At 39.4% G+C, this 26,104-nt stretch overlaps 3 protein-coding genes across 5 annotated transcripts; 2 read left to right on the top strand and 1 right to left on the bottom strand.

Moving 5' to 3' along the window:
• Positions 1 to 3,753: 3,753 nt before the first annotated feature.
• Positions 3,754 to 8,872, bottom strand: LOC135250814 (fibrous sheath-interacting protein 2-like). 2 transcript variants are annotated; one of them, XM_064327551.1, is made up of 8 exons: positions 8,771 to 8,872; positions 7,952 to 8,034; positions 6,963 to 7,115; positions 6,786 to 6,875; positions 6,522 to 6,661; positions 6,352 to 6,418; positions 6,051 to 6,170; positions 3,754 to 5,434 (listed from the first exon to the last, which is right to left on the bottom strand). In XM_064327551.1, exons 1-8 carry the CDS (start codon positions 8,778 to 8,780, stop codon positions 5,315 to 5,317), a joined length of 783 nt encoding a protein of 260 aa, XP_064183621.1. In that variant the 5' UTR covers positions 8,781 to 8,872; the 3' UTR covers positions 3,754 to 5,314. The 2 variants fall into 2 exon arrangements, with proteins under 2 accessions (XP_064183621.1, XP_064183622.1); XM_064327552.1 differs by lacking the exon at positions 8,771 to 8,872 and adding an exon at positions 8,124 to 8,686.
• rpl37a (ribosomal protein L37a) lies at positions 8,863 to 13,847 on the top strand. Its single transcript, XM_064327553.1, has 4 exons — positions 8,863 to 9,001; positions 12,349 to 12,477; positions 13,405 to 13,487; positions 13,678 to 13,847. Exons 1-4 carry the CDS (start codon positions 8,999 to 9,001, stop codon positions 13,739 to 13,741), a joined length of 279 nt encoding a protein of 92 aa, XP_064183623.1. The 5' UTR covers positions 8,863 to 8,998; the 3' UTR covers positions 13,742 to 13,847.
• Positions 13,848 to 15,522: 1,675 nt separating this feature from the next.
• pecr (peroxisomal trans-2-enoyl-CoA reductase) lies at positions 15,523 to 26,084 on the top strand. Of its 2 annotated transcripts, XM_064327548.1 has the most exons (8): positions 15,523 to 15,676; positions 16,694 to 16,827; positions 16,940 to 17,105; positions 19,447 to 19,528; positions 20,813 to 20,909; positions 22,622 to 22,732; positions 23,350 to 23,461; positions 25,510 to 26,084. In XM_064327548.1, exons 1-8 carry the CDS (start codon positions 15,565 to 15,567, stop codon positions 25,590 to 25,592), a joined length of 897 nt encoding a protein of 298 aa, XP_064183618.1. In that variant the 5' UTR covers positions 15,523 to 15,564; the 3' UTR covers positions 25,593 to 26,084. The 2 variants fall into 2 exon arrangements, with proteins under 2 accessions (XP_064183618.1, XP_064183619.1); XM_064327549.1 differs by lacking the exon at positions 23,350 to 23,461.
• Positions 26,085 to 26,104: the final 20 nt, after the last annotated feature.

Below are 26,104 nucleotides of genomic sequence, written 5' to 3'. Positions count from 1 at the left end.
TGGGCCTCAAATCATGCTGTTAAATAGGGGGCGCAATGCGAGGCCTTGTGCGTCAATACTTTGGAGCAAGAAGACTCATGATTGACGCTGATCCCATGCTTACGAGCGGGACTGAAAAGGCATTGGTGGACGAGTATCCGTTATCGTGTTCATTGAAAATAACGCACGCAGCATGTGGAGTGGCGATTGAGCTTGCCCAATGACGGTAGTCATGTCATGGTTCCTTCATGAAGATGACTGGATGACCTAAGGCAGGGCGGTTCACACACTTCTAAAAGAGGCGGGGAATAATCCCTATTATGACCTATTATGAAATATAAAACGGTATTTTTTCTGAAATGCAGGCTGCAATTAATAAATCTTGATGTATTACAAATGGAATCTCTACCAAATAATATAAGCATAAGCACATGGATTGTAATTGTAGAGAATTGCTTGAATTAGCTTATAGAATGAACATGCTTAATCTGTTATGAGTAAAAAAAAAAAAAAAATGAATAGAATAATTACTGACAAGCCGTTTTGACTCATCACATAGGACCAATATGGTCTGAAAACGTGGCAATCAACTCGTCGTTACTTTCTGAGGCTATAATGAGAAAGATTAATTATTAATACAAAACCTGGACACATATTTTGTGGCTATTGGAATACTAGAAGAATATAAGATATGGTTAGAGGTATGACTCTAAAACCCACTAGGTTCAGTGTTAGAAGTGGAGGAAAGGAGAACAGAGGCCTTCAATGGCATGGCACCAAATAGTATCCAATGGATACGCTAAGTGTAGGGTAGGGGAGGGATGGGTAGATGTTTATATGTTTAATGTTTGTTATTTGTTATATGTAATGGAGCAAAATAAAAATAATTTCTTAAAAGGAAATATAAATGAGCAGGAGATAATTTTTAGATCTAGTAAAGTAAACACACACAGTCCTAAGAAAATAATAACTGTAAACAAGAATGTAAGATGGTGGAAAATAAAGGAATAGATACAATATTACAAAAAATTAATCTTGTTACATTGAATGTAAATGGACTAGGCCTACATGATGGTACAAAGCAAAGAAAAATATTGGACTATCTTAAAAAACTTTCAGGCGACATAGTTTTCCTTCAGGATCTACATTTTAAAAGAGGGGAAGTATAATTTCTTAAACGTGATTGTGTAGGAGAAGCATATGCAGCTACCTATTGTACCAATAGTCGGGGGGTAGGTATCCTGGTTAATAAAAAAAATACCATTCTCCTTGATGTCACAACACAATGATCAAGAAGGAAGGTATTTGATAATTCAAGCCCATATTTATGGAGAAAAAATATACATTGATCTCTTTATACATACCACCATATGGAAGTTTAAATTTCATGAATGATATTCAACAAATTTTTTTGATTCAATAGAAAAAGGAACTGTTATTGTTGCTGGAGATCTAAACACAGTGCTGAGACAGACAGACAGAAATAAAAGTAATAAAAAGTTCAAAGAACCACCAAAACAAATTTAAAACTTTATAAAAACAAATAACCTGATTGACACCTGGAGAACTTTATATCCAACAACGAATGATTTTTCATTCTATTCAGACCCTCAAAAAAGTTATTAAAGGATAGATTATGTATTTGTGTCAAAAAATTCAAAAATACATGATATTGTAATATCAGACCATGCAGCTGCCAGTTCAACAATTACACCCAAGGAAAATGTAGATAAAATTAGAATATGGTGAATGAATAGAGCATATATGAAATATCCTTAATTTAATAAATATCTAACTAATCACATACACACATTCATAGCAACTAGTGTAGATATAAATTACATTGAAACCCCCCCACCTGATATTTTATGGGATACATTTAAAGCATACGTAAGAGGTGTGGTTATATCATATTCAGCACATAAACAATCTGAACTTGAGAAACAAATAGTTGAAAAAGAATTGATTATCAATAAAATGGAACAACAACATTAAAAAGTCATTTCATGATCAAGAAAGAGAGAATTTGGAGAAGATCAAACTAGAATATGATGCTTTATTACTAGAAAAAGATAATAATTGCAAATTCAATTCAAACAAAACTTACTATCTAACAGCCAATAAATCAGGAAAGCAGTTGTCAGCCCTAAGTAAAAGAATAAATAGTAAACCAGTTATAATACTTAAAGATAATTAAACACAAGCCTTGATAACAAATAATAAAATAATAAATGAGAAATTTACAAACTATGAAAAGCTTAAAACAGAATAAAACAGAATTGAGAGTGAATGATGAAGCATTGGAGAGCTACTTGGAAAATATAAACTTAAAACAGTTATCATCTATACAAAAGGGGTACCTTTAAACTTATATTACTCAAAATGAAATAAAAGAGGCAGTGTACAGCTTCCCTAACAGAAAAGCACCCAGATTAGATGGATTACCAATTGAATTTTATAGTAACTACTGGAATTTAATATTGTCTCTCTTCTGTCAAATGGTGAAATACTTTCAGAATGACGGAATATTACCGAAAACAATGGACCAAACTATAATATCACTCATACTCAAGCCATGTAGGACGGGGGACACACCCTTCGATTATAGGCCAATAAATCTAATGAATTGTGACAGTAAAATAATAGCAAAGATCATAAGCAATCGAATGTCAAAAGTGTTACCTAGTATTATTCATTTTAACCAAACAGGCTTTATAAAAAGTAGACACATACAAACTAATACACGTATATGCTTGAGTTTAATACAGTGCGCAAAAAACAATAACTTCGACCTTGTGGCTATTGCGGCCGAAGCAGAAAAAGCCTTTGATAGGGTGGAGAGAAAATTCATTTAAAACATTAAGTAAATTTAACTTTCCTCAAGAAATGATTAAAATGATTCAAGTCATGTATGAAGAACCGGAGGCTAGAGTGTGTACTAATGGAATAATTTCAGATCCCTTTCGTTTAGAAAGAGGAACCAAACGGGTGCCTGTTATCACCCTCGTTGTTCGCAATTGTGATTGAACCATTAGCTGAAAGTATTTGACAAGACAAAACAATAAAAGGAATTAGCATTGGGAAAAGAGAATATAAATTAGGCCTATTTGCTGACGATTTGATCCTGTATCTAACAGACTACAAAAATACATTACCAGGAGTTCTCAATACCTTGGCAAAATATTAAGTAGTGTCAAAATTAATTTGGAGAAAACTGAAATCATGCCAATAAATGATAATATAGATGATATTCCTGAAAGTTTAAACGTATTTAATTGGACAACAAAAGGATTTAGATACCTTGGATATAATATTAGAACCAATCTCAACTGTACAGAGATAATTTAGTAACAAAATTGACTGACATGAAAAAGGAATTACAGAAATGGAAGAATTTGCCAATAAACATGATTGGAAGACTAAATATCTTCAGGATGGTGTGGCTGCCTAAGTTCTTGTATACTTTCTCTCTCATCCCAATTACACCACCAAAAGTATTCTTTGAAAAGGCATACTCAATCATTACAGATTTTGTATGGTCAAATAAAGCACATAGGTTAAACAAATCAATTCTACATCTCCCAAATAAAAAAGGTGGTTTTAACTTACCTAATTGGGAGTATTATCACTTAGCAACACAAGGATTCTATATACAACACATAGTGAAGAATTCACCGGAGGAGTCATGGATACAGATTGAAAGTGAGTCAGTAAAATCGAATAATTTATTTATACAACTATTTTCAAAAAAACACATCAGAAGCTCCAATAATTTTATAATCAATAATACAATTAAAATGTGGAAAACAATGAAGAATATATTGGGAGAAGTGATTACAATGCCAAAAAGCACAAAATGATGGAATAACAAATGGATAACCTTACAGGACAAAACAATTGAATGGACAACATGGGAAGAGAAGGGAATACAACATATAAAAGATATAATTGATGATAATAAGGTCTTAACTTTCAATGAAATCACAAATCGGTTTAATCTATCTAAAGTAGAAACTTTTCGATACCTCCAAATATCCAATTTCATAAGCACAAACTTCAATATTAATTATTCAGAGCCAGACAGTTGATTAGACACCCTCCTCACTGGGGAAAAAGGCCAGGCCCTGGCCTCTATGTTGGTTTGGCACCACATCATTGGTCCGTAGCTTCAACACTGTTGAGCATGCTGACCATGCACTGCGAAGGGGGAAAACCTGTGGGACTCAAAGAGCTGTGTTATAACATGCATACATGACTCAACTCAACCACCCACCTCCCTTGCTCTTTTCTCCCCAGTGAACTTGATAATGTGAGTATGGTCTGATTAACAATTTACACTATATCTGAATAACACTGGGGCTATTTTCATGGTTTGGGCTAGGCCCCTAAGAAACAGTAATAATAATATAATAACATTGCATTTATATAGCACCTTTCTGAATACTCAAAGTGCTTTACAGTCAGGGGGGACTCACCTCACCCACCACCAATGTGTAGCACCCACCTGGGTGATGCATGGCAGCCATTTTGCGCCAGAAAGCTCACCACACATTAGCGAAGGTGGAGAGGGAGAGAACATATTTTAGCCAATTAAATCTGGGGATGATTTTGGTGGCAGTTTGCGAGAGCCAGATCTGGGATTTAGCCAGGACACCGGGGAACCCCCTACTCTGAGCGATAAGTGTCATGGGAACTTTTACTGACCACAGTGAGTCAGGACCTCGGTTTAACGTCTCATCTGAAAGACGGAATCTCCCACAGCACAGTGTCCCCGTCACTGCACTGGGGCATTTTAAATTTTGACCAGAGGGAAGATTGCCCCCTGCTGGCTCACCAACACCACTTCCAGCAGCAATTCAGTATTCCCTGGTGGTCTCCCATCCAAGTACTAACCAAGCCCACACCTGCTTAGCTTCAACCATTCGGCAGGAGCAGAGCGCAAACAGTGAAAGCAAATCTTAATGCTACAGCATAAAATTACATTCCAGACGATTCTGTGCTTCCCCAACAGTTTGAAGTCAAGAACGATGTGGAAGAACTTGACTTGAACCCAACCCTATCCAACACCTTTGGGATCAATAGGAAAGCCAACTGCTAGCCTGGCCTTGTGGCCTAATCAGTGCCCTTCCTCACTAATTGTCTTCCATCACCGCTTCTACCACCACCCATCCCTCGCCGCTCCCACTTCCCCCCTAAACCTTTGAACCCCCCAAATAGTTACTCATAAGGGGGAGATCCCCCTAAACCAAAAATGAATGTTAAGCCCTGATGCCCATAACTTTAGACGAGATGTTGGGAAACATCCTTAAAGCTGTCGACCCTTCTGGCTGCTGCTCTAGTGGGCAGTGCGTCTTAAATTGGCCAGCTCCCGAGCCACAGATGCCTCTGATGTCTTCAGCTTTTCCATTCTTTGTTTCTGGTGGAAGGCATTCTTTCGCTCATTTGCCACCACCTTCTATAAAGAGCATAACAGAACTATGTAAGCAGTGTATCAACACTACAACACTACCTGCACAATCCATAACCTGCAATGGTTCCTGCAATTTGCCACATGATTCATGGGATTTTTTCTAGTACATCTCATAATGAACAAGATCGGTAATAATTACATTATTATAGAATCTGATACCTTCAAACGCAGACTAAAGACTCATCTCTTCAGGCTGCACCTCTCCCCACCCCTCCCTAGCCTATAGTTTAGCTCAATGTACCTAGTTAGGCTAATACGATCACGTTAGTTTTTATTTGGCAGGATTGTTTTTGTCTGATTCTGATTAGGCAAATGTGATTTCAGTGCTAGTTTGTACTTGGCAGGATTGTTTGTTTGTTTGCTGAACAGGTTACTCTACAGGGTTGGAGTCCTGATCTATGTGGTCACTTCTGGCACTACGATCTTTACTTCACTCTAGTGTGTTTCTTTTGCACCTCTGCACCTTGAACTAATGCACTTGTTGTACGTCGCTCTGGATAAGAGCGTCTGCTAAATGCCTGTAATGTAATGTAATGTAATTACATCTGTACATGGGGCTGCCATGTTCTACGTTTCCAATGTGTCGACATGACTCAGGTACCTGTCTTTCCCTCCTCTCCTGGGTCTCTCTGTGAATCTTCTTTAAGTTATACTCATGTCTGGCATCACACTCAATCCTCCGCAGTACCTCCCTTTCCGCAACTTTCCAGCTCATCAGTTCCTGGGGAAGAACCCAATAACCCAAATATTTCACATAAAAAGAAGCAACCTTAAAAGAAATAGGTTGGCAGCATTATAAAAAGATTTAGCCATCATAAATGTCATGTGCTACGACTGCTATTAGTCCTCATTAAACAGTATTTGTATGCACATGGAGCAAGAATTCTTCCACAAATTGTTACCAGTTCTCGTCTACTCTCCTCTTCCTCAGTTCTGATTGGTCTTGGGCCCTTGCAATACTTTCTTTCCCTTAATAAATATGGCAAGACATTTAAAATTGTTATTTGACTCAACAGTGGACAATTTTGTATTGTTTAATATATGCAGATATCTGATGTACAAATATTCTTACCGAGCCACTTCCGATCTCATCAGTTTGCGCATGATCTTTAGCTCCTCTTCCAGCATAACCTCTCTGAATTCTGTAAGGGTCATGTCCTTGCTGGCTAAACCTTTTTCCTGGTCTTTCAGGAAGGCCATCATTTTGGCTTTCTGAAATGCAACCATGCTGAAGTTTGTAATATACCTCACAGAGCTAAAGCAGAACACAAAGAAAATGTATTTTAAGCAGTTAAACTGAAGATACTGCTGAAACATTCTAAAATATGATTCTCACCTGAGTCTCACCAAAGCTTCTTTGAGAGAGGACCAGTTGCTGTTGCAGGAGCGTGTTGTGTATTTTAACATCCTGCATGGAGCAGATGACCTAGAAACAATAAAGAATGATATTATATCTTAACACAGAACAAAATAGGTGAGCATACTTAGCACAGCAGCCACCAAACGACATTACCTCATTTTGTTCTGTAATGAGGTTCCTCTCCCTCAGTAATTTCTGCATACTTTTGCGCTGGTAGTAGTTGCACAGGTGTGGGTCATGCAGACTGTTATACTCCGGCATGGATGTGTCCCTGAGGTTGAATGGGGTGGAACGGTACCCACCAAGCTGAAGGAATGAAATTTTCAAAAAGTTTGATGCTGACACAACAATTTGGCAAAATCGATGATATACATACCTTCCATTAATTGCGAATGCAGAAAGTTCGGCAAACTTATTTCTAAAGTTCCTACCACATGTTTGCCATCAAGTGATATCAGGTTGGATTCCAGTAATTTATAAACCCTTAATAAATATTAGTTTACAATGTACAAAGTTACCACGCACACAAAGGACGTCATCTGTTAGCCTCCACAGTAGTCAAAGTCAAAGTGTTTATATTTGTCAAGTGCACAGTATAACACAAGGTCATTCTGAGCAAAGAAATTCTTATGACATGGCAGGCAGCAACTACGTAGAAAGCAAGACAGCAAAAATATCAAAAAATATCAAAAATATACATAATATTAAACATTAGCAGCAGTACCAGCCTGTACAGATGGGGGATATGGACAATGAGAATAGGAATATTAAATATTTAAATATTAAACATATAAAGTGCAGGAGTGCTGATGAATATGTGCATAAGATTGTGATAATGTACATTGAACGTAGCCTACATAGGAAGTGAAGGAGCATACATAGGAGGTCATGTGATCCCTGAGATTAATGTTGCTGGTTGAGCTCAAAACGGCGCTTTTTTCACGGTCTATGGCAAGCTTGCCCTTTCAACATTTAGGCCTAATAGCCTGACTGGATTCGCATTACAAATATCTACAGTTCAGTTTTGAAACTGACCTCCTCTCTGTAAGCGGTATTACTATACCAGTCCTTGGGCTTTTGGTGGAATATGAAGCACAGTAAATGTTTTCTGAATGGGCTATATTAATTCCTGAAGTGCTTACCCCTTCCCCAAGTTTGCCTCGCGAAAACATTTTCGTTTTATTTTGAGCCATCTTGGCCAGTGCACCAACGGGGTTCAGCACCACTGTTAACACAGAAAGAAACACAAATTCAAGTTTAACAAACTGATGCCCGCACATGTAGACCAGAAGTAAAAGTTAATGCACATAATACCTTAGGATTCGATCTCGACACAAGTGCAAGACACTGTCCAAAGTGTAAGCTGTAAAGAAAATCAAACTAGCGACACGCTGGCCGTGATTTCTTAAGAATGGACAGTAATCAAAATGACGGCTTTATATTCTTTGAGCGCATTCTCGTATTACGTCACAGAAGTCCTGTGTAACTGAACCGGTTATCGGCTCTATGATTTTTCTGCAATAAGCGTCACAACGCCGTATTGGAAGATTCCAGTTTTCAGTAGGAGGTTCCAAACAGAAAACTTGAATCTTTAAAGAATAACTGTATAAGAAACAGAAGGGAAACTTGTTTGCCTTCTCAAAACGGCGCTTTTTCCACGGCCTATGGCAAGCTTGCCCTTTCAACATTTAGGCCTAATAGCCTGACTGGATTCACATTACAAATATCTACAGTTCAGTTTTGACTATCTAAAACGTGAATTCCAGATATCGCTATTTAAACTATGACAAGTCGTAACTCGTAGATTCGAGATATATTCACTTTAGTTCTGACAAGTCATAATTCCAATTAGCCTAAATATATCTTTAATTCCTTGTTATTGAAGATATCTAAATAATCTTTTTTGATATCTGAAACTAAGATATTACTAGTCAATACAATTAAGGGCTTGCCATAGTTACTACTAGTCATAATTTAAATGGAGATATCTGCAGAAAACGAAATTCCTATGGGAAAAAAAAGCATTGGAAATCTGCAGAGGGAGCCCACGAGTTGTCCTACAAAAAGACGTCATCACTGCAAAACTCAGTTGGTCCTCCAATATCCCATAATGCCAAATTGTTGGCAATGGTAAAACGCGGCTGCGCAGTCTCTCGGTCCTCTTTTCCTCCCACAGCTCTTCTGATATTATGGTGAGTGATAAGAGACTGCATGTAATTGAAGCACATCTGAAGTCATCCACGTACATTGTACTGTGTATATTGAACCAAGACATATACAATATATTTTACATGTCTTGGTTCATGAAGTGTGATAAGTATTGTTTTCTTACGTTACGTTTACGCTAAAATATGACGGCTATGGCTAGCTATGGTTGATAGTTGCCAAAGTCCTTCATGATTTCGTCTGTAAGAAGCATTACATACGTTTAACGTATTATACCGATCTTTCAAAATATTTTGAATATTTGAATTTCGTCTTAAATACTTTAACTTCAGTTAAGCAGTGATCTCTGAACTTTCACATTAGCAAAGCCAATCGCGTTCGACTTGCCGGAACGATGTTAAAACATCCTTTCAAAATGCATGCAGCAGGGAAATTGAAGAAAAATATTAAACGCTTTTCAGTTTGACCCATAGTGACGAGCAGCAAAGTTATTTGACATGCATGTCGACCTCTGAGTTTTGTTGAAGTGCCTTTTATTTTTAGATTAATTCTCTGCGTTCCCTACTTTAAATGGCTTCGTTTGGTGTCGCTACAAATCTTGGCTACAAATGAGTCGTATTCGGCGAAGAGATTGTCTTACACAGCCAGTGTTTACCTTGTGACAGTGTCAAGATTTCATTATATAACTCGCTGCTAAAAGTGCGAATGGAATGACTGTGAATATAAGGTTAGCGTATTATTTTTGTGCGTTTCCTAAGTGTGTCTGAACTGCAGTGATATAGAGGATGCTCCTGCACTAGCTCACACTGTTCCGATTGCAGAAGTTGTTCTGAAAGATGTACACGGAAGGATGTTCTTGCACTGTTGAACTTGGGTAAGTTTAAAAAATTTTTTTTTTTTTTTAAATCTGAGTAAGCATTAGCTTCTGATGAGTTTGTGATGAATTTTATCATCTCATGATGCAACGTGTACTATTTTATACATTTGTTGTTCACTGAAAGTGTTGTGTTCTCTGCATAAATTTTTGTTACTCTTATAGGTTCCACGATGGCAAAAGCAGCGAGGTTGCAGAATCTGTTAGCACCTCATCCTGAACAGCAACTCCAGATGTTGGGACCCATATTATGTGCCTTTCGGGCAGCTGTCCTCCCAATTAACTGAGTAATGGAGCCAGCAGAGCAAGAAAGGACCGTGGATGCCTGTGCAGGACTGAGGAGTTTAATTCATTTACTGCTGTCATCATAACAGTGAATTTTACTAGCTGTCCAATTATATAGCCTTGTACTGCACAAAAGGATGGCTGTGGAGCAAGCAGTGCAAAGATCATGAGCCTGGACAGATGCTTTGATTTCATTCACCGGCGCAGTACTTGTTTATTACGTGGATGGATGTCGGAGAGGTCACTGTGGCTACAAGAACACTCAAGTAAAAAGACTGAACCTAAAGACGTGTTGGATAAGGGAAACCTAACTTGGGCCTTTGCAAGAGGAACAGGATTAAAATACACCAAATAGGACATTGAATCTGATGTGGCAGTGAGTAAGAATGGAAACAAGGCTGTGTCTCTCGTAGAGAAGACTAACTGGACTACAAATCTGGCATGGCGTTGACGAAGAAAATAAATTGAACCGCAAACCTGATGGCAGTGAGGGAGAAGAGAAATGGGACCATGAATCCTTATGTAGCAGCAAAGAAGAGAAATGTCGTGAATGCAAGGTGCTTTTGTACCAGCAAGAAGAAGATTGGCTTGGAGTATTATAGTGACTTCGCTGTACATTTACGAGTAGTTCCTTTAGGAAATCCCTCAAGAGCAAGCGGAGAAATGGCAGCCCCTTGTAATACAGTAACCAGGACAAGTGGGAGTGTGTCCCCTCAACAGAAGTGATTTCCCAACCTTGGTCCCAGGAGACCCCTGTGTATGGCGTTCTTTGTTCTAACCACATTTGCAATCTGGGAATTTCAACAAGCTGTTCATTTTTCATTATCCAGTGCTTTTCATGTTTGGATGGATTATTTATCCTCTTAAGCCACAATGTCAGAAATGGCTCTGCATGCCATGAAGAATACAAGTCATTTTGTGGTTCAAAATTGGATTGCATCAAAATAATTTAACTGATCCAGTTAGACTGAGGGGAATCCACAGGCTCCTAATTGAAGGTGTGGCAAAATCACTGATGTTATTTTTAGATTAATGAAGAAATCAGACAAAACAAGTGATAATTAGCCAAGCCTGTGTTGTTAATTTTAAGGGAAAAAATATGAAAGAACTTCAAATGCATGGGTTCAACAACCTAATGGGGAGCCTGTTGGTGCACTGCAGTTTTTATTTTGTTCAGTTAAAAAATTGTGTTGCCTCTTTAGGTGCAGTACCATCATACAAAAAGATGATGTTCACAGTATGAACGTTTTTGTTCTTCATGGCATGCACGGCGGTTTCTGACAGAATGTGGAGTAAGAGGGTAACTAATCCCTCCGAACATGAAAAGGCTTTTTAAAAATTCTGTGATTGCAGCTGTGGTTGGAATGAAAACCAGCAACCTTGTGACTGTGGTTGGGATCCTGTGCTCGGCAGCACAGACGTCAAACTTCAGTCTTGGAGGGCTGCTTATTTTCAGGGTGATCTCGGCACCAAGGGCACATTTAAGTCATTGATTGGCTGAAGTATCCACACACCTTGTTCCCAAGGCCTTAATTTGGCAGCTGATTGAAAGGAAACCACAAAAACCTGCAGACACTGCAGCCCCCTGGGATTTTAGTTTGACACCTCAGCTGTACTGTCTGGCTAAGGGGACGGATCTGGTGCTGCTTGGCACCGCGATGATTCATTGTGTAAAACTTAAAATGGAATTTGGTGCTCCTGCAAGTTCTGATTACCTTTAGCTTGTTTAATATGTTGTGCTATGTTAGAGTTAAAATAGGATTATCTTGTAAGTAAACTTGTGAAATAAATGCCCCTTGTAAAAATCTGACTGTTCTGCAGCTTAATGCAGTGTATTTTTTAAATGGTATCAAACACACCGTGGGATTTGCTGCCTTTAACCATAGCTACTGATCGTTGTCTTGCAGCTTGGTTACGTGTTCTCATGGGGGAATACAGTAGATAGTTTACCAGTAACTTGTGATGCCTTGTGATGTCTATACTCGTGGTCTGCAGCCTTTGTCTTGAATTGCCACGAGGTGTGCTGTTTTTTTGCTGTTCCTCTGTGGTGGCTGATTCCATATTTTAACTGCTTTAATCTGAGGGGGGGGACGTCTGAATTGGTTGCTGATTTTTAAGGTGAAAGCAACCCGATGCTGCATCTCTCCACGACCGAGGTTGCCGACCCCTGGTGTGAACGGAGACGTGCTGTTAAATGTGTGTTGTGTTCCGCAGGCTAAACGCACCAAGAAGGTGGGGATCGTAGGGAAGTACGGCACCCGTTATGGGGCCTCCCTCAGGAAGATGGTGAAGAAGATTGAGATCAGCCAGCACGCCAAATACACCTGCTCTTTCTGCGGAAAGGTGAGCATCCAGCAACCGTCAGTTGACCAGCCCACTGTGTGCGCTTATGTATATTCACTCACCAGCCACTTCATTAGGTGACAGGAGTGGCACCCGGTGTGGTCTTCTGCTGCTGTAGCCCATCTGCTTCAAGGTTTGACGTGGTGTGCGTTCAGAGATGCTCTTCTGCATACGTCCATTGTAACGAGTGGTTATTTGAGTTACTGTTGCCTTTCTATCAGCTCGAACCAGTTTGGCCATTCTCCTCTGACCTCTGCCATCAACAAGGCATTTTCGCCCAGAGAACTGCCGCTCACTGGATATTTTCTCTATTTTGGACCATTCTCTCTAAACCCTAGAGATGGCTGTGCGTGAAAATCCCAGTAGGTCAGCGGTCTCTGAAATACCCAAACTAGCCCGTCTGGCACCAACAACCATGCCACGTTCAAAGTCACTTAAATCACCTTTCTTCCCCATTCTGATGCTTGGTTTGAACTTCAGCAGATCGTATTAACTATGTCTACATGCCTAAATGCATTTAGTTGCTGCCACGTGATTGGCTGATTAGATATTTGCGTTAACGGGTGCAGTTTGCAGTTTTACAGGTGTATCTAATGAAGTGGCCGGTGAGTGTATATACAGGCACACGCACATATATATGCACACACAGTGGGTTACATATTGTTTGGGACATAGACGTATTTATAGATTTTCTTGATTTGGCTCTCAACTCCACCGTTTTCGATTCCTTATCAACACAATTCCCATGTGCTTAAAGTGCATATCCTCTGAAAGGGTATTTTATGAAAGGGTATTTTTTATACACTGGTTTCACCATGTAGAAATGTCAGCAATTTTTATCTGCACCGTAATGTTTAGGACATATTAATGAGTTATTGTCAATGTTTCTGTGCCTTATGCATGCATCTCCCCTTTTCTCTTCCTCAGACAAAGATGAAGAGAAAGGCTGTCGGCATCTGGAACTGTGGGTCCTGCATGAAGACTGTTGCTGGAGGCGCATGGACGTACAAGTAAGCCCAAATTCCCCTCACTGGAAGTGAATAGCTTCTTATGCTGTGGTGAGCATAGGATTGAACACTAAAGACTGTTAGTTCGAGTGTGAATCCCTCAGATGCTCTGGTTATCTTTAATAATCATGGTGAAAATGCTGTATGCTTGTTATCATTGTGATTTTTTTGTGGTCTTTTGTGTCTGTTTTAGCACAACGTCTGCCGTTACAGTGAAATCTGCCATCAGAAGGCTGAAGGAGCTCAAGGACCAGTAATCTTCAGTAGCTCAGTGTTTTTGTACAGTTTCACAGATTTGACTCGGGCCCTGAATAAGCTGTGTGACCACTTCCAACATCCCGCAATAAAATTGTCATCGCAAGAGCGCTTTGTCTCTGGTTGTGTATTGAACTGCCTCCATATAACAATCACAGGGTAATATTTCACAACCACAATGGACCAGGTGGCACTTTGAATTTTATTCTCTAAAATGTGTGAAAGCTCTTTAGCAAGATCTTAGTTAAAGCAGGTATACTCTGCTGCTGTCTAATGTGCTTTTTCCAAAATTATTGTAGATTTTGTCATAGTTTTTGCAAGGTCTTTTCTACTATTAAATACATACAAAAACTGATTTTTGGGGAAATGCACTTGTTGGCAGCAGTAGAAGAAATTGGTTCAAAGACCCACGGGTTTGGACTAGACTGGGTATATGTATAGCTGGAGTTTTTTGACCAAATATTTCAATGCGCCTGTGGACTAGAAGGGCTCATAGCAACCATCTTAAGAACATGGGAATGCATTGTTTACTTCCTGATTAACTGGATGACAATTTTACGTGGGAGTGTACCTTAATGGGATGGTTCACTTTCTTGCGTTTTTTGATCTTTTGAGTTTTGATGTACATTTTTGATTGGCCCAGACAGTTTTTCTGTTTTATGTAGTGTATTTACCGAAGCTTCTGGTATTGGGGCATTTTAGGAGTTTGTTGTTAAAAGCAAGAAAATTAATATAAAGTAACACCAGAGCAGCATGTATTGCAATGTTACTCCCGGGGTTAAACATTTGTTACCTTATTCTGAAATTGACCTGAATCTTTTTTGCTAGAACTGTTTCCTATGGCACATGCACAAGAAAAAAGAAAAATGTGTGCACACTGCAAAATAAGATGCTGAGGTCAAGCAAAAGTAATTAGATATTTGCCATGGTACATGCAACATGGGCGTGGGGAAAGTGTGGCACAGCTCCCTATATAATCTACACGGTCTTTCAAGTGAAGAACTTGTGCTGATTGAGAACTGAGAAGATAAGTGTTAATGGCATAATATAAGAAACTAATGAGTATAATTGTCTATAAAATGACTGCGGTCTTTGGAAAACTTTCTAAGCTGTTTTGGTGTTGAAGTACATTTTCTTGCTTCACACACAAAGCCATGAATGATCCTACTGCCACTTGAGTCTTAAATTTTCTACATGCAAAATATCCTGAGCTTCATGTAAAAACTACAAGCCAATCGAAAATGGGCTAAATCTATGAAATATCCCTTGGAATATATGGAACTTATTTTGGGAGTTACTAGTGACAACAATAGTAACCAATGTTCCTGTGGATTGGTAATGGTAAAAATCCTTCATACAGAGATGGTGATGGTGTAAAATAATGGTAAAATACATGAATTAAATATTTTGATTTCTGCAAAAAGTAATAAAATGCAAAGTTGAATAGAATTCTAAAGAAGTGGTTAATATTTTTACAAAATGAAATCTGATTCAACCTTTTAGAAAAAGTCATGTTTGCTGCAAACTACATTCTGTTTCACACTGAAGAAAGACATCAACTACCTGAAAGGATCAAAATTGTTCTAACCCCCCTTCCCTTGTAATAGTGTTATCAATTTTATTAACATTTCTGTGTGTAAGTGTGTGAAAACTGGTGCACGTGAAAGACTAAAAAGAAATCTACAATGGTTCTGAACATACATACATTAAATATTGAAACTTTTATCTTCTCTGTGCCCCTGAGACAATTTCCTATTAACATGACACCACATACTATAAAAAAAAAAAAGTCACGTGACGACACTAGCTCGCGTTGGCGCAGGAAATGGCTGCCTCCAGTGTTTTTAAAGCAGGGCTTTTCAATAATAAAGTTGCAATAGTGACAGGAGGTGGCACGGGCATCGGAAAGGCAATCACTTCAGAATTATTGCAGCTAGGTATGTATGTATTTTTTTGTAATAAAATGTCTGATCACCAAATGTGGATTGACAAGTGTATGCTCGGAGAGTTCTTTGAACTTTAACCTAGACAATCTCAGGCAAAGGTAACGTTAGCGAAATTGGTGTTAGTAAATGCAGTATCTACGTTTGTTGGATATGTTTTATTTGGTTTCAGGTGCATCAAAAGTCTAATATGAATTTTGATCATGTAAATCCTTATTAAGGAGATATATTAATGATACCGATGTAATGAACGTGACGATAAAGTGTACTGTTTGGTTGAATTTCGTTGGCGATTAACTGTGAGTTTTCCTCTATATTTTAAACGAAATACTTGAACGCTTTTACTTCTTAATATGTGGCCTGCAGCCCCGAGTGTGTTACATTAGCGTGGCACATGCATTTGGATTTCCAGACCCCTACCCCCTTAAGGCTGTTTTTGCAGGTTTATGCAGTCTTTCCTTGCCAGCTAATTCTGAACATTTACGTTTTTAAGCGACCAGTGAACTGGTTATCTATATTTTACATAGACGTGCAGAATTCCAACTATTTTGCCTTTTGGAAAGCCACATTCTATTTGTTATTTCTGTTTTATTCGTAAAACTCTTACATGAGCACGGATGTAAGCAAAACGCGTCCAGATTATTTATTTATGTATTTATTTAGTTAGTTTTCACAAATAGGTTTTTCTTATTGTTTCACAATGCTTTCATTGACAGTGCTTCAGCACGTTGTTTTAAAAAAACGATGTACTTCTGGGATTGCTATAATATTGGATCCCATAGAGGCACCTAGTGGCGGAATGACAGAATGCATGGTTGCAAAGCGGGCTATGATGATAAGGCAGAAAACATTCAGTTTATTGAGCAACAGTGTATTCAGTCCCTTGAAGTAGTCACTTTTCAAAGGATGTACAATTTAGCCACAGCTGAAGAACAGCATAAACACTCCTCTCCAGCTATTTTTTGTGTCCAAGTTGTTTCTTGCATATGGAGCAGTGTCTTGTGTCTGCAGGATGCAATGTGGTAATATCCTCGCGAAAGTTGGAGCGTTTGGAGGCAGCTGCTAAGGAGCTGTCCGAGAGAATCCCGCACACCAACCCAGCTAAAGTCACACCCATTCAGTGCAACATCCGCAATCAGGACGAGGTAAACGGGAAGAACTGTAAAAGGGCGCATGTGAACTGATGCTCGAAAACCTTCATGAGTTGCAATTAACTTGATGTTAAGGCTTCTCTGTCTATGGTGCCTCCTCATGCAGGTGAAGACCTTGGTTGCCTCTACATTGAAGTTGCATGGAAAGATTGACTTCCTGGTCAACAATGGAGGAGGACAGTTCTCCAGTCCAGTTGAACTCATGAGTGCCAAAGGCTGGAGGGCTGTTATTGATACAAACCTGACTGGAACTTTCCACTGCTGTCAGGAAGGTGAGGAGCTGGTTTGTCTTTGAAAAACGAAACTTTATTCAGTCGATGCAAGAGGATAGCGATGCAGTGAATTAATCAAGTGCATGCCTCCACTGTACTGAACTTTATGTAGTCTCCTGATTTCTTGGTGGTTCCTCACAAAAAAACTGTTGGGGAAAAAGCTCTTTGTGATTGTGGACGTTGTCTCTGGAATTTAATTCCAAGCTGTATTAGAGGCACACCTTCAGTTGTCTCTTTTACTTCAGGTCTAACCACTTGTCTGTTTGTGTGTGCTTAGTCTTCTTAGTTTGGACCGATAGCTGAATTACTTGTAATTTTCTTGTGAAGCACTCTGGGATGTGTACAGGAAGAACACTATTTAATTTTATTGCATTGTGTTGTACTGGGTTAATTCTTGAAATCAGTGTTTTAACCTTTCCCTGTCTCTCCATAAGGTGTAGTCATTGTGAATACACCACCAGTACAATTCACCATGTATTGTCCCTGTATTGAAAAAGTGAATTCATGCACTTCTAATGATTTCAGGCCTGTGGCCCTCTCTTCTGAAATCATGAATAGTTTTAAGAGGATTGTTTTAACACCTTCAGTCACAGACTTTTAGTCCATTTGCAGTTTGCTTAACAAGCACACAGGTGTTTACGTAATGCTCCTATTTAAATGCTCCGTGGAGTGTACTCTCATTTGGACACAGCAAATAGTTATTTGAGGATTTTTTTTATTGTTGTGCTTTTAATACTATCCAACCGCACTTGTTACAGAATAAACTAATGCATATACAGCTGGAGACTCCATGACTGTGACACCTTGGTGTGTGCTACAGGAGCACCACAGGGGACAATTCTGTCTTTTACATTCACTCTTTAGTAAGGCCGTAAAATTATTAAGGATATAAGAGTAAATTACCAAGTATGAATATTATTACACAAACAATCTTGTACTTCACACCAAGTGATTTTTAACTAAGGTCTGAAATACTTGTTCATTGATTTATTGTACAGATGACTGGGTGGAAACAGTCTGCAGTTGGCCCATTGCTCAGGGTGTGTTCTTGTCCAATAGGGAACCATGTGATCTCATGGCCATGTGCTCTGATCTTTAAAATGTCTGCTGATGCTTTGAGGCCACTGCTGAATAATTATTTGCTTGCTTGTCGTGAGACACATTCAGAGAAAAATAACATTTCTGTACAAAAATAATATATAGAATCATTATTACCCTTTAGAACATCCCGTAAGGCTTACAACGATACAAACAAATGTGTATAGCCTAATTGTGAATAAATTCATGTCAGCAAGGGTGCCAGCAGGGATTTTGGGCCCTATGAAAAGATCTCACATTGGGCCCCACTACCCCAGGCCACCCCATTCCGGCACAATTATAGCAGAATTTTAGGGCCCAGTCGGCCTCCTAACTCCACACCCCGATATACAGCACCCCTGGTTGTCAGTACATTGTATTGTTTTTTAAAAAAAAGTCTTAAACCAGGCATCTGTAGTGCAAAAATGCCCTGTAGGTGCCGCACATTGATCGCAGATTTCTCGTATTTCAACATATTTGTGACCCAAATGTCAAATATTTCAGTTATCCTTCCTCTAAAGTAAGTGTTGTTTTGGAGCAATATCAAGGGAAGTTTGTGTCCAAATTCACATGGAATGTCCCATAGACATTATTTCAATTTTGTTCCCCATTAATATTTTTATATCTTCAGCTTCCTTAAATTGAATGCTCAAATGCAGTCCTTTCAGTTTAAGAAACCAACACGGATAAAGGATCTCCTGTGCAGCTAATTCTTCCTGGCAGTGCAATGTGGATGAATTCACATTGGGCTGTAATTTGCAAGAGGATATATTCAGATTTATTTTTTCAAAAATTCAATAAATACAATCAGTGTAATTGATAAAATAATAATCAATCAGTGTGTAAAAGCTTTCAGTGATATTGCCAACAAAATTCACCTTATTCTAAAACACTAATCATAGTTATTTCAGCCAGCTTATGAATTTCTATAAACAGTAAGGATTTTTGAGGATTCCCTTGTGGTTATTGGATGTTAAATGTCTCACAATGGGATGGTTGTTTAACGAGATTACAGCAAACTCGTTGTTGTCGAAGGCAAGTATAAGTCTGAATTTCTACAAACCCAAGTTATGGATGCTCATTCTTACTTGACATTGTGATTGGAGCATTGAATTATTTATTTGTGTAGCAAGCATCCTTGTCCATGGCAAACATGAACATGGTAACCAATGTATACATTTTAACACTTACCTTGGTAATAACGACCTTGCTCACTGGTAAAACGTATGGAAATCAAACCTATGACCTTGTCTTTTTTTGGCAGTGTACAGGGCATGGATGAAGGAACATGGAGGGTCAATTGTCAACATCATCGCTGACATGTGGAAGGGATTCCCTGGCATGGCGTAAGTGGCTTGGTAGTGGAATGAGATGCTTGTTTGTGATGCGAGTGACTTGTTAGTGATGTCAGTGGCTCAATAGCGTCTCTGATTTGTGTGTTTCAGTCCTGGTGCCTCATTCACAGAATGTGCATAGGTATCAGACTAAATTTCAGGGTGACAACCAGTGCCTAAATCATTCATAGGAATGGTTTAAAAATGTATAAACGTGCATAACGGTTGTGTTTTATAAATGCTAAATCACAAATATGTCTGTTCTGTGAATAGCTTAAAGATACATTTTTATAGTCCTATCTATACCTAATAATGCAACATTTTTGGCTGTGATGCCAGGAATAGTTGGGCAGGAGCACAGCTGGTGCTGCTGTGTTCTGAGGCGCTGTCCATTCAGAACCTCAGGTGGTTCGCCACCTGGGAAAGCCGCAGGACCACGGAGAGTGCTGGCCCCACTCACAGGCAGGCTAACAGCTCTGGCTCATTGGCCACCATTACAGCTCAAACCCATTGCCTAATTGATGGGCTCTGCTAAAGGCCTAGCTCCCAGGCCTAAGGGGGGAGACGTCTTTGCCACATGGCCGCAGTATGAGCTTGCCTGTGTTCCTGTGGTATCCTTTTGTTCTACCTTTAGTAGAGGTGCATTGTACCATGTTGTTCCCGTTTTCATGTCCTTACTTTGTGGGTTATTATGTCTGTTCACCTTGTGACACAGTGCCCGCCCCCAATACTGTGCAACAAGGTCTATTCAGCAATATATCAGTTATTCAGCTTGATAGCACTATATGTACAGCCATTTTTGTGGAGGACATTCTCATTTTTGCTTCTGTGTTTCATTCAATATTCAATGCATTTGGCATTTGCTCAGTTATTACCTTGACCATCTATTTTCATAGTAATAAAACTATATTACAGTGGCAATAAAACAATATAACTTTTATTAACATTTTGACTTCGTAGGAAATATGACTTAAAATTAATTTTATTATAATTTTAAAAGATTATTACATTTCTCAACATAACAACAGCTGAATTTATGCCATTTATATATCCTTAATTTTGGATAAATAATGTATTGCTACCATTTTTAGAATGTGCATTTAGACTGTCACATTTGTCCGCTATACTATACCAATATCATGCCTTTTGAGCAGGAACCTGTGTGCAGTATCCGCAACACAGCTGCATAAACTCTGGAAATTTTGTGTTGTTGGAGCTTCCACTGAAGTGCTGTGGATTTAGCAGTTTGTGAAATATAAGTGAAATCTGAGATCTCTCTCTCCCCATCTCTTTCAGACACACAGGAGCTGCCAGGGCAGCGGTGGACAACTTAACCAAGAGCCTGGCCATCGAGTGGGCAGCCAGTGGTGTGAGGGTGAACTCCATAGCACCGGTGAGTGAATCTGGTTTTTTAAGTGCTCTGGTAAGTTGGTGAGGTCTCAGATTAGCAGTTGGGTTTGGGAAAAGTTGTACCAAGACCAGTTGTAATAGAGCCAGATGTACATGGCAATGTTGTGGTGTGGTTCATATTTCCATGAACTTGTTTGTTTACATGCTTGATTTTTGTACTAAATTTACTAATGAACAGTGAGCTCCGGAATGTTTGGGACAAAGGCTTTTTTTTCTTGATTTGGCTCTGTACTCCACAATTTTTAGATTTGTAATCAAACAATTCACATTTGGTTAAAGTGCTGATTCTCTGCGTTTATTGAAGGGTAATTTTTGGTTTCACTTATAGAAATGACAGTGCTTTTCATTCACAGCCCCTGCATTTTAGGGCACCATAATATTTGGGAAATATTAATGTTATGTACATTAAGGTAGTCATGTTTAGTACTTTGTCACATATCCTTTGCATGCAATGACTTCTTGAAGTCTGTGAGCTGTAGGCATCACCATTATCTTTTCCGGTAATGCTCTGGCAGGCTTGTACCACAGCCATCTTCAGTTCCTGTTTGGTTTGGGGGCTAGTTGCCTTACATTTTTTCTTGAGCATATGTTCAGTTGGATTCAGATCAGGCAAATGACTTGGGCAGTCAAGAATTTTTCAGTTTTTGGCTTGAAATAACTTTAGCAGTATGGTTTGGATTATTGTCTTGCTGTAGGAGGAAGCAATGTCCAATGAGTTTGGAGGCATTTGCATGGAGTTGAGCAAATAAGGTGCTTCAGAATTCATTCTTCTACTGCTATCAGCAGTTGCATCATCAATGAAGACAAGTGAGCCAGTACCTTTGGTAGCCATACATGTCCAATCCATAACACTCCCACCACCACGTTTCACAGAAAAGGGAGGGTTGCTTTGGATCTTGGGCAATTCCTTTTGGCTCCATACTTTGCTCTTGGCATCACCCTGATACAAGCAAATATTGGTGTCATCTGTCCACAAGACCCTTTTCCAGAACTTTGCTGGCTCTTTTAGGTACTTCTTAACTGTAACTTTCTGCCATTCTCTTCTTGCAGCTAACTAGTGATTTGTGTCTTGCTGTGTAGCCACTGTAGTTCTGTTTGTGAAGTCTTCTACAAACAGTAGTCACTTAGACATCCACAATTGCCTCCCAAAGAGTGTTTCTGATTTGTTGGACAGGTATTTGTGTGTTTTTCTTCATTACAGTGAGAAGTCATCTATTGCAGAGGTCTTCCTTGGCCTACCAGGCACTTTGCTATTCCTGAGCTAACCTGTGCTCTCTTATTAATGATGTTGCAAACGGATGATTTTGATAAGCGTTTGATAAGGTTTGAACTCTGACTGTTTTTTCTTATTTCTCAGCCTCATAATGGCTCCTTGGACTTTCATTGGTACAACTCTGGTCCTCATGTTGAAAAACACATATAATGGACTCCAAAGGCAATCAAAAAGCCTAGACTCAAGATTAGACACCAAAATCTCTCTTATACCAGCACTAAGGAAGCAATTGAGAACACCTGACTAATCATAAACACTTGCAAAGCCAGTTGTCCCAAGCATTATGGTGCCCTGAAATGAGGGGGGGGGGGGGGATGTTTAAAAAGTGCTGTTTTTTTTGTTTTTGTTTTTTACCACGTGCTTATAACACACAATATGCTATTGCTTGATAAGGCAAACAATTTCATGTCTCTGTTTTCTAGGGAACCATAATTTCTAAAACTGCAATGGCCAACTATAAGGAAATTGGACCAGCAATGTTTAAGATGTCCATAAATTTCAGTCCAGCCAAAAGACTGGGAGTCCCGGAAGAGGTTAGATTTTTTTTTCCTGTCACACAGTAGGTCCACACTCCAGCCTGATGATACCAAATACCAAAAATATGTATTGTACCTCAAAAGATTTTTAAGGATTTAACCACAGAAATCCTGTTGGCTGTGGGCCTGAACACCACAGTGACTACTGCACACTTGCTGCTGTTTCACACTACTACGCAGTATTGAATGACCTCTAATATAAGGAGCACCCTGCAGCGACTCTCCTCTTTGTTTCTGTAGATCTCCACTATAATGACTCTCCTCTTTGTTTCTGTAGATCTCCATTATAGTGTCTCTCCTCTTTGTTTCTGTAGATCTCCACTATAGTGTCTCTCCTCTTTGTTTCTGTAGATCTCCACTATAGTGTCTCTCCTCTTTGTTTCTGTAGATCTCCAATATGACTCTCTCTTTGTTTCGTAGATCTCCATTATAGTGTCTCTCCTCTTGTTTCTGTAGTCTCACTATAGGTCTCTCCTCTTGTTCTGTAGATCTCCACTATAGTGACTCTCCTCTTTGTTTCTGTAGATCTCTCATGCACTGACTCTCCTCTCTGGATTTTTCCTGCAGTGTCTCCTGTATGTATCTCTAAATTCCCCCCCTCTGCACATCCGTAGATCTCTCCTGCAGTGTGCTTCCTGCTCTCCCCTGCTGCTTCCTACATCTCTGGGGCCACACTTCGGGTGGACGCTGGCCAGAGCCTCTACCATTCCATTTGGGAAGTCCCAGGTACCACTGTCCATACCTAGCTATTTGAAGTGCTATGTACGGCTACTTTGAAGTCTAAAATGTACATGTATTACTCTACATACGTTTAGCTGGTGGCTTTAACCAGAGCAACATTTAAAATGAGTTATCTAGTTTGCATGTGACACCTACACTTTTCACTGTTTACTGTGGTGTATATGTATGCATTGCTGAGTGTGGTACTGCACGATAAGGGGCAAAACAGGTCTTCCCTTCACAAAGACAAACTGATATGGACAGCATAGAATGTCACTTCTCTATGGTGGACAACACATATGAAGCTGCAGCTTGGAATTTTGTTTTTTCATCCTTTGTAACTTAATTTGTATTCGGTAAGCATTAATGTTCAGATTAATTCCTCCCTGAAGTTGTTCATGTCATATTGAATTATGTTATTTGGTAGTACCGGATACTGGCCAATAGATGGAGTACCATTTCTTTATCCTGTGCATGCAATGTATTCTCAGTGCATTTTGGAATTAACAGATTCAAGGTTACACACACACACACACACACACACAGAGTGGCCACTTTATTAGTAACACTGTTACAATGTGTTACACTGTTATTTGTCATGTAGTACCAGGCAGGGTCCTCTATTTGCCTCCAAAACAGCTTCTCCGTGGCATGGATTCAACAAGGTGCTGGAAACGTTTCTCAGGGATTTTGGTTCATGCTGACTCAATATCATCATGCAGCTCCTGCAGATTTTTTGGCCACACATTCATGCAGCGAACCTTCTGTGCCACCTCATCCCAATACTGATCTGTTGATATCTGGGGACTGTGTAGGCCATTGGAGTAAACTGTGGCTGGCATGTTAGTGTGCATTATCCTGCTGGAAATATTCATTCAAAAAGGGTAGACTGTGGCCATAAATGGATTTGCATGGTCAGCTACAATGCTTGGTGTGCTGCAGACCTGGGTCGAAAACGTATTTGTTTTGGATTCAAATACTTTTCTGTGCTCTATTGATCTTGCCTGGTGTAATTGAGCCTGCAAATATGACCAGAAGGCAGGGTGTGCACTTTTTGAGAGTATTTCATTAGTTCCACTACACCAGACAAGATCAGTAAAGCGTTGAAAAGTATTTGAATCCAAAACAAATACGTATTTGACCCAGGTCTGGTCTGCTGTGGCAATAAATGATGCTCAGTTGGTATTATGTGGCCTAATATTGTGCCAAGAAAACAACACCATTACACAGTCACCACCCGCCTGCTTTGTTGACCCAGGCAGGATTAATCCATGGATTCATGATGTTTTTACCAAATTCTGACCTTACCATCTGCATTTTTGTAAATTGATATTTATCAGACCAGGCAATGTTATTTCAATCTGTAATCAAGCCGGTGTACCGAATAAAGTGGCCACTGAGCTGAACTTATTTTTTCAGTTTTTCAGTATGACAGTGACAGAGAGATCAATTGCTTGTCAACAGGGGACGATGAGTTGGCGGAAGTGGGATGTAGTGTGTTGGACGAACAGTTTTGAAAAATGTTTTTATATTTGACATGTCCAATTAGTAATTTACAGACTTTCCAACCCCAGCTAGTCGCCCAATCGACCAGCTGGGGTTGCAAGAGAGTGATGAAGTGATGAAACATGGGCCCCTAACTGACTGATGCAGTTGCCAAATGCGCGTTGCCCCATGGGGATGCCAGCCACAGTCGGCATTGGCATGGTCCGTCTAGCTCAGCCATGCACCAGAGTAGTGCTTAACTGGATTAGCTCTGTCCAGGTCATGCCTAGAGCTTGTGAATGAGTGGTACTGGAGTGAAATTGGAGTGGGAGATGAGACCAACGGCCCACCTTTTTGAAATCCCACTCGGGCAAGTTTTAGTGCACAGTGATCCTAGGTCTGCTCTGCTTACATGCTCTGCTTCAGAATTGGGTGTAATATCAGAATATTACTGTTTTCATATTCATCTTTGAGTGAATACAGCAGCATGTGTACAGTCGCAGTTTAACAAGCTATAATGATGGGGGACACGCCTGGTTTTTATTGGTTGATTTGTGTTTATTTATCAGATCACAGTGCCTGGGAGGAGGCACCAGATGGGGAGAATTCAGAGACTCTCAGAGAAATTATGAATAAGAAGTCCAAACTGTGAGGAGTGGAACCCAGGCCTGCTGAGAACTACTGGTCACAAATATCAACCGCATCCCAAGATGTTGTGCCTTACACTGTGTTTGTGGTTATGGGGTTGTAGAAATCTTTACATGAAATAACAACAACAAAAAAATTTCTGGGGCCAGGATTGGTACTATTTGATTTATAGAATGTAGCCTGAACATATTTGAATGTAAACAAAGAATATTTTATGATGAATTGGTTAAATGGTATTATTTTGTGTGTTTATGGCTTTGATAAGATGTCTTGAGTGTTTAAGGAGGTAAAATAGATTTAGATTTGAATGCTCTCTGTTCACAGAGTAGGCTATTACTGTAACGGGCGAGCATTCACATACAGCTGTTTTTTTGTGTGATACTGCTGCACCGGTGACGGGGGGTATTTCAATTAGATATGTATGAGCCTCTGTGTGCTCTAATGCCAGGTCAAGGAACAGACTTACTAAAATAAACTGAATTATTGTTTTACCAGACGACGCGTGATTGTGAAGTG

Source organism: Anguilla rostrata, chromosome 3, assembly GCF_018555375.3.
Source record: "Anguilla rostrata isolate EN2019 chromosome 3, ASM1855537v3, whole genome shotgun sequence".
Classification (NCBI taxonomy): Eukaryota; Metazoa; Chordata; class Actinopteri; order Anguilliformes; family Anguillidae; genus Anguilla; species Anguilla rostrata.
This window is presented reverse-complemented; position numbering and strand designations above follow the sequence as displayed.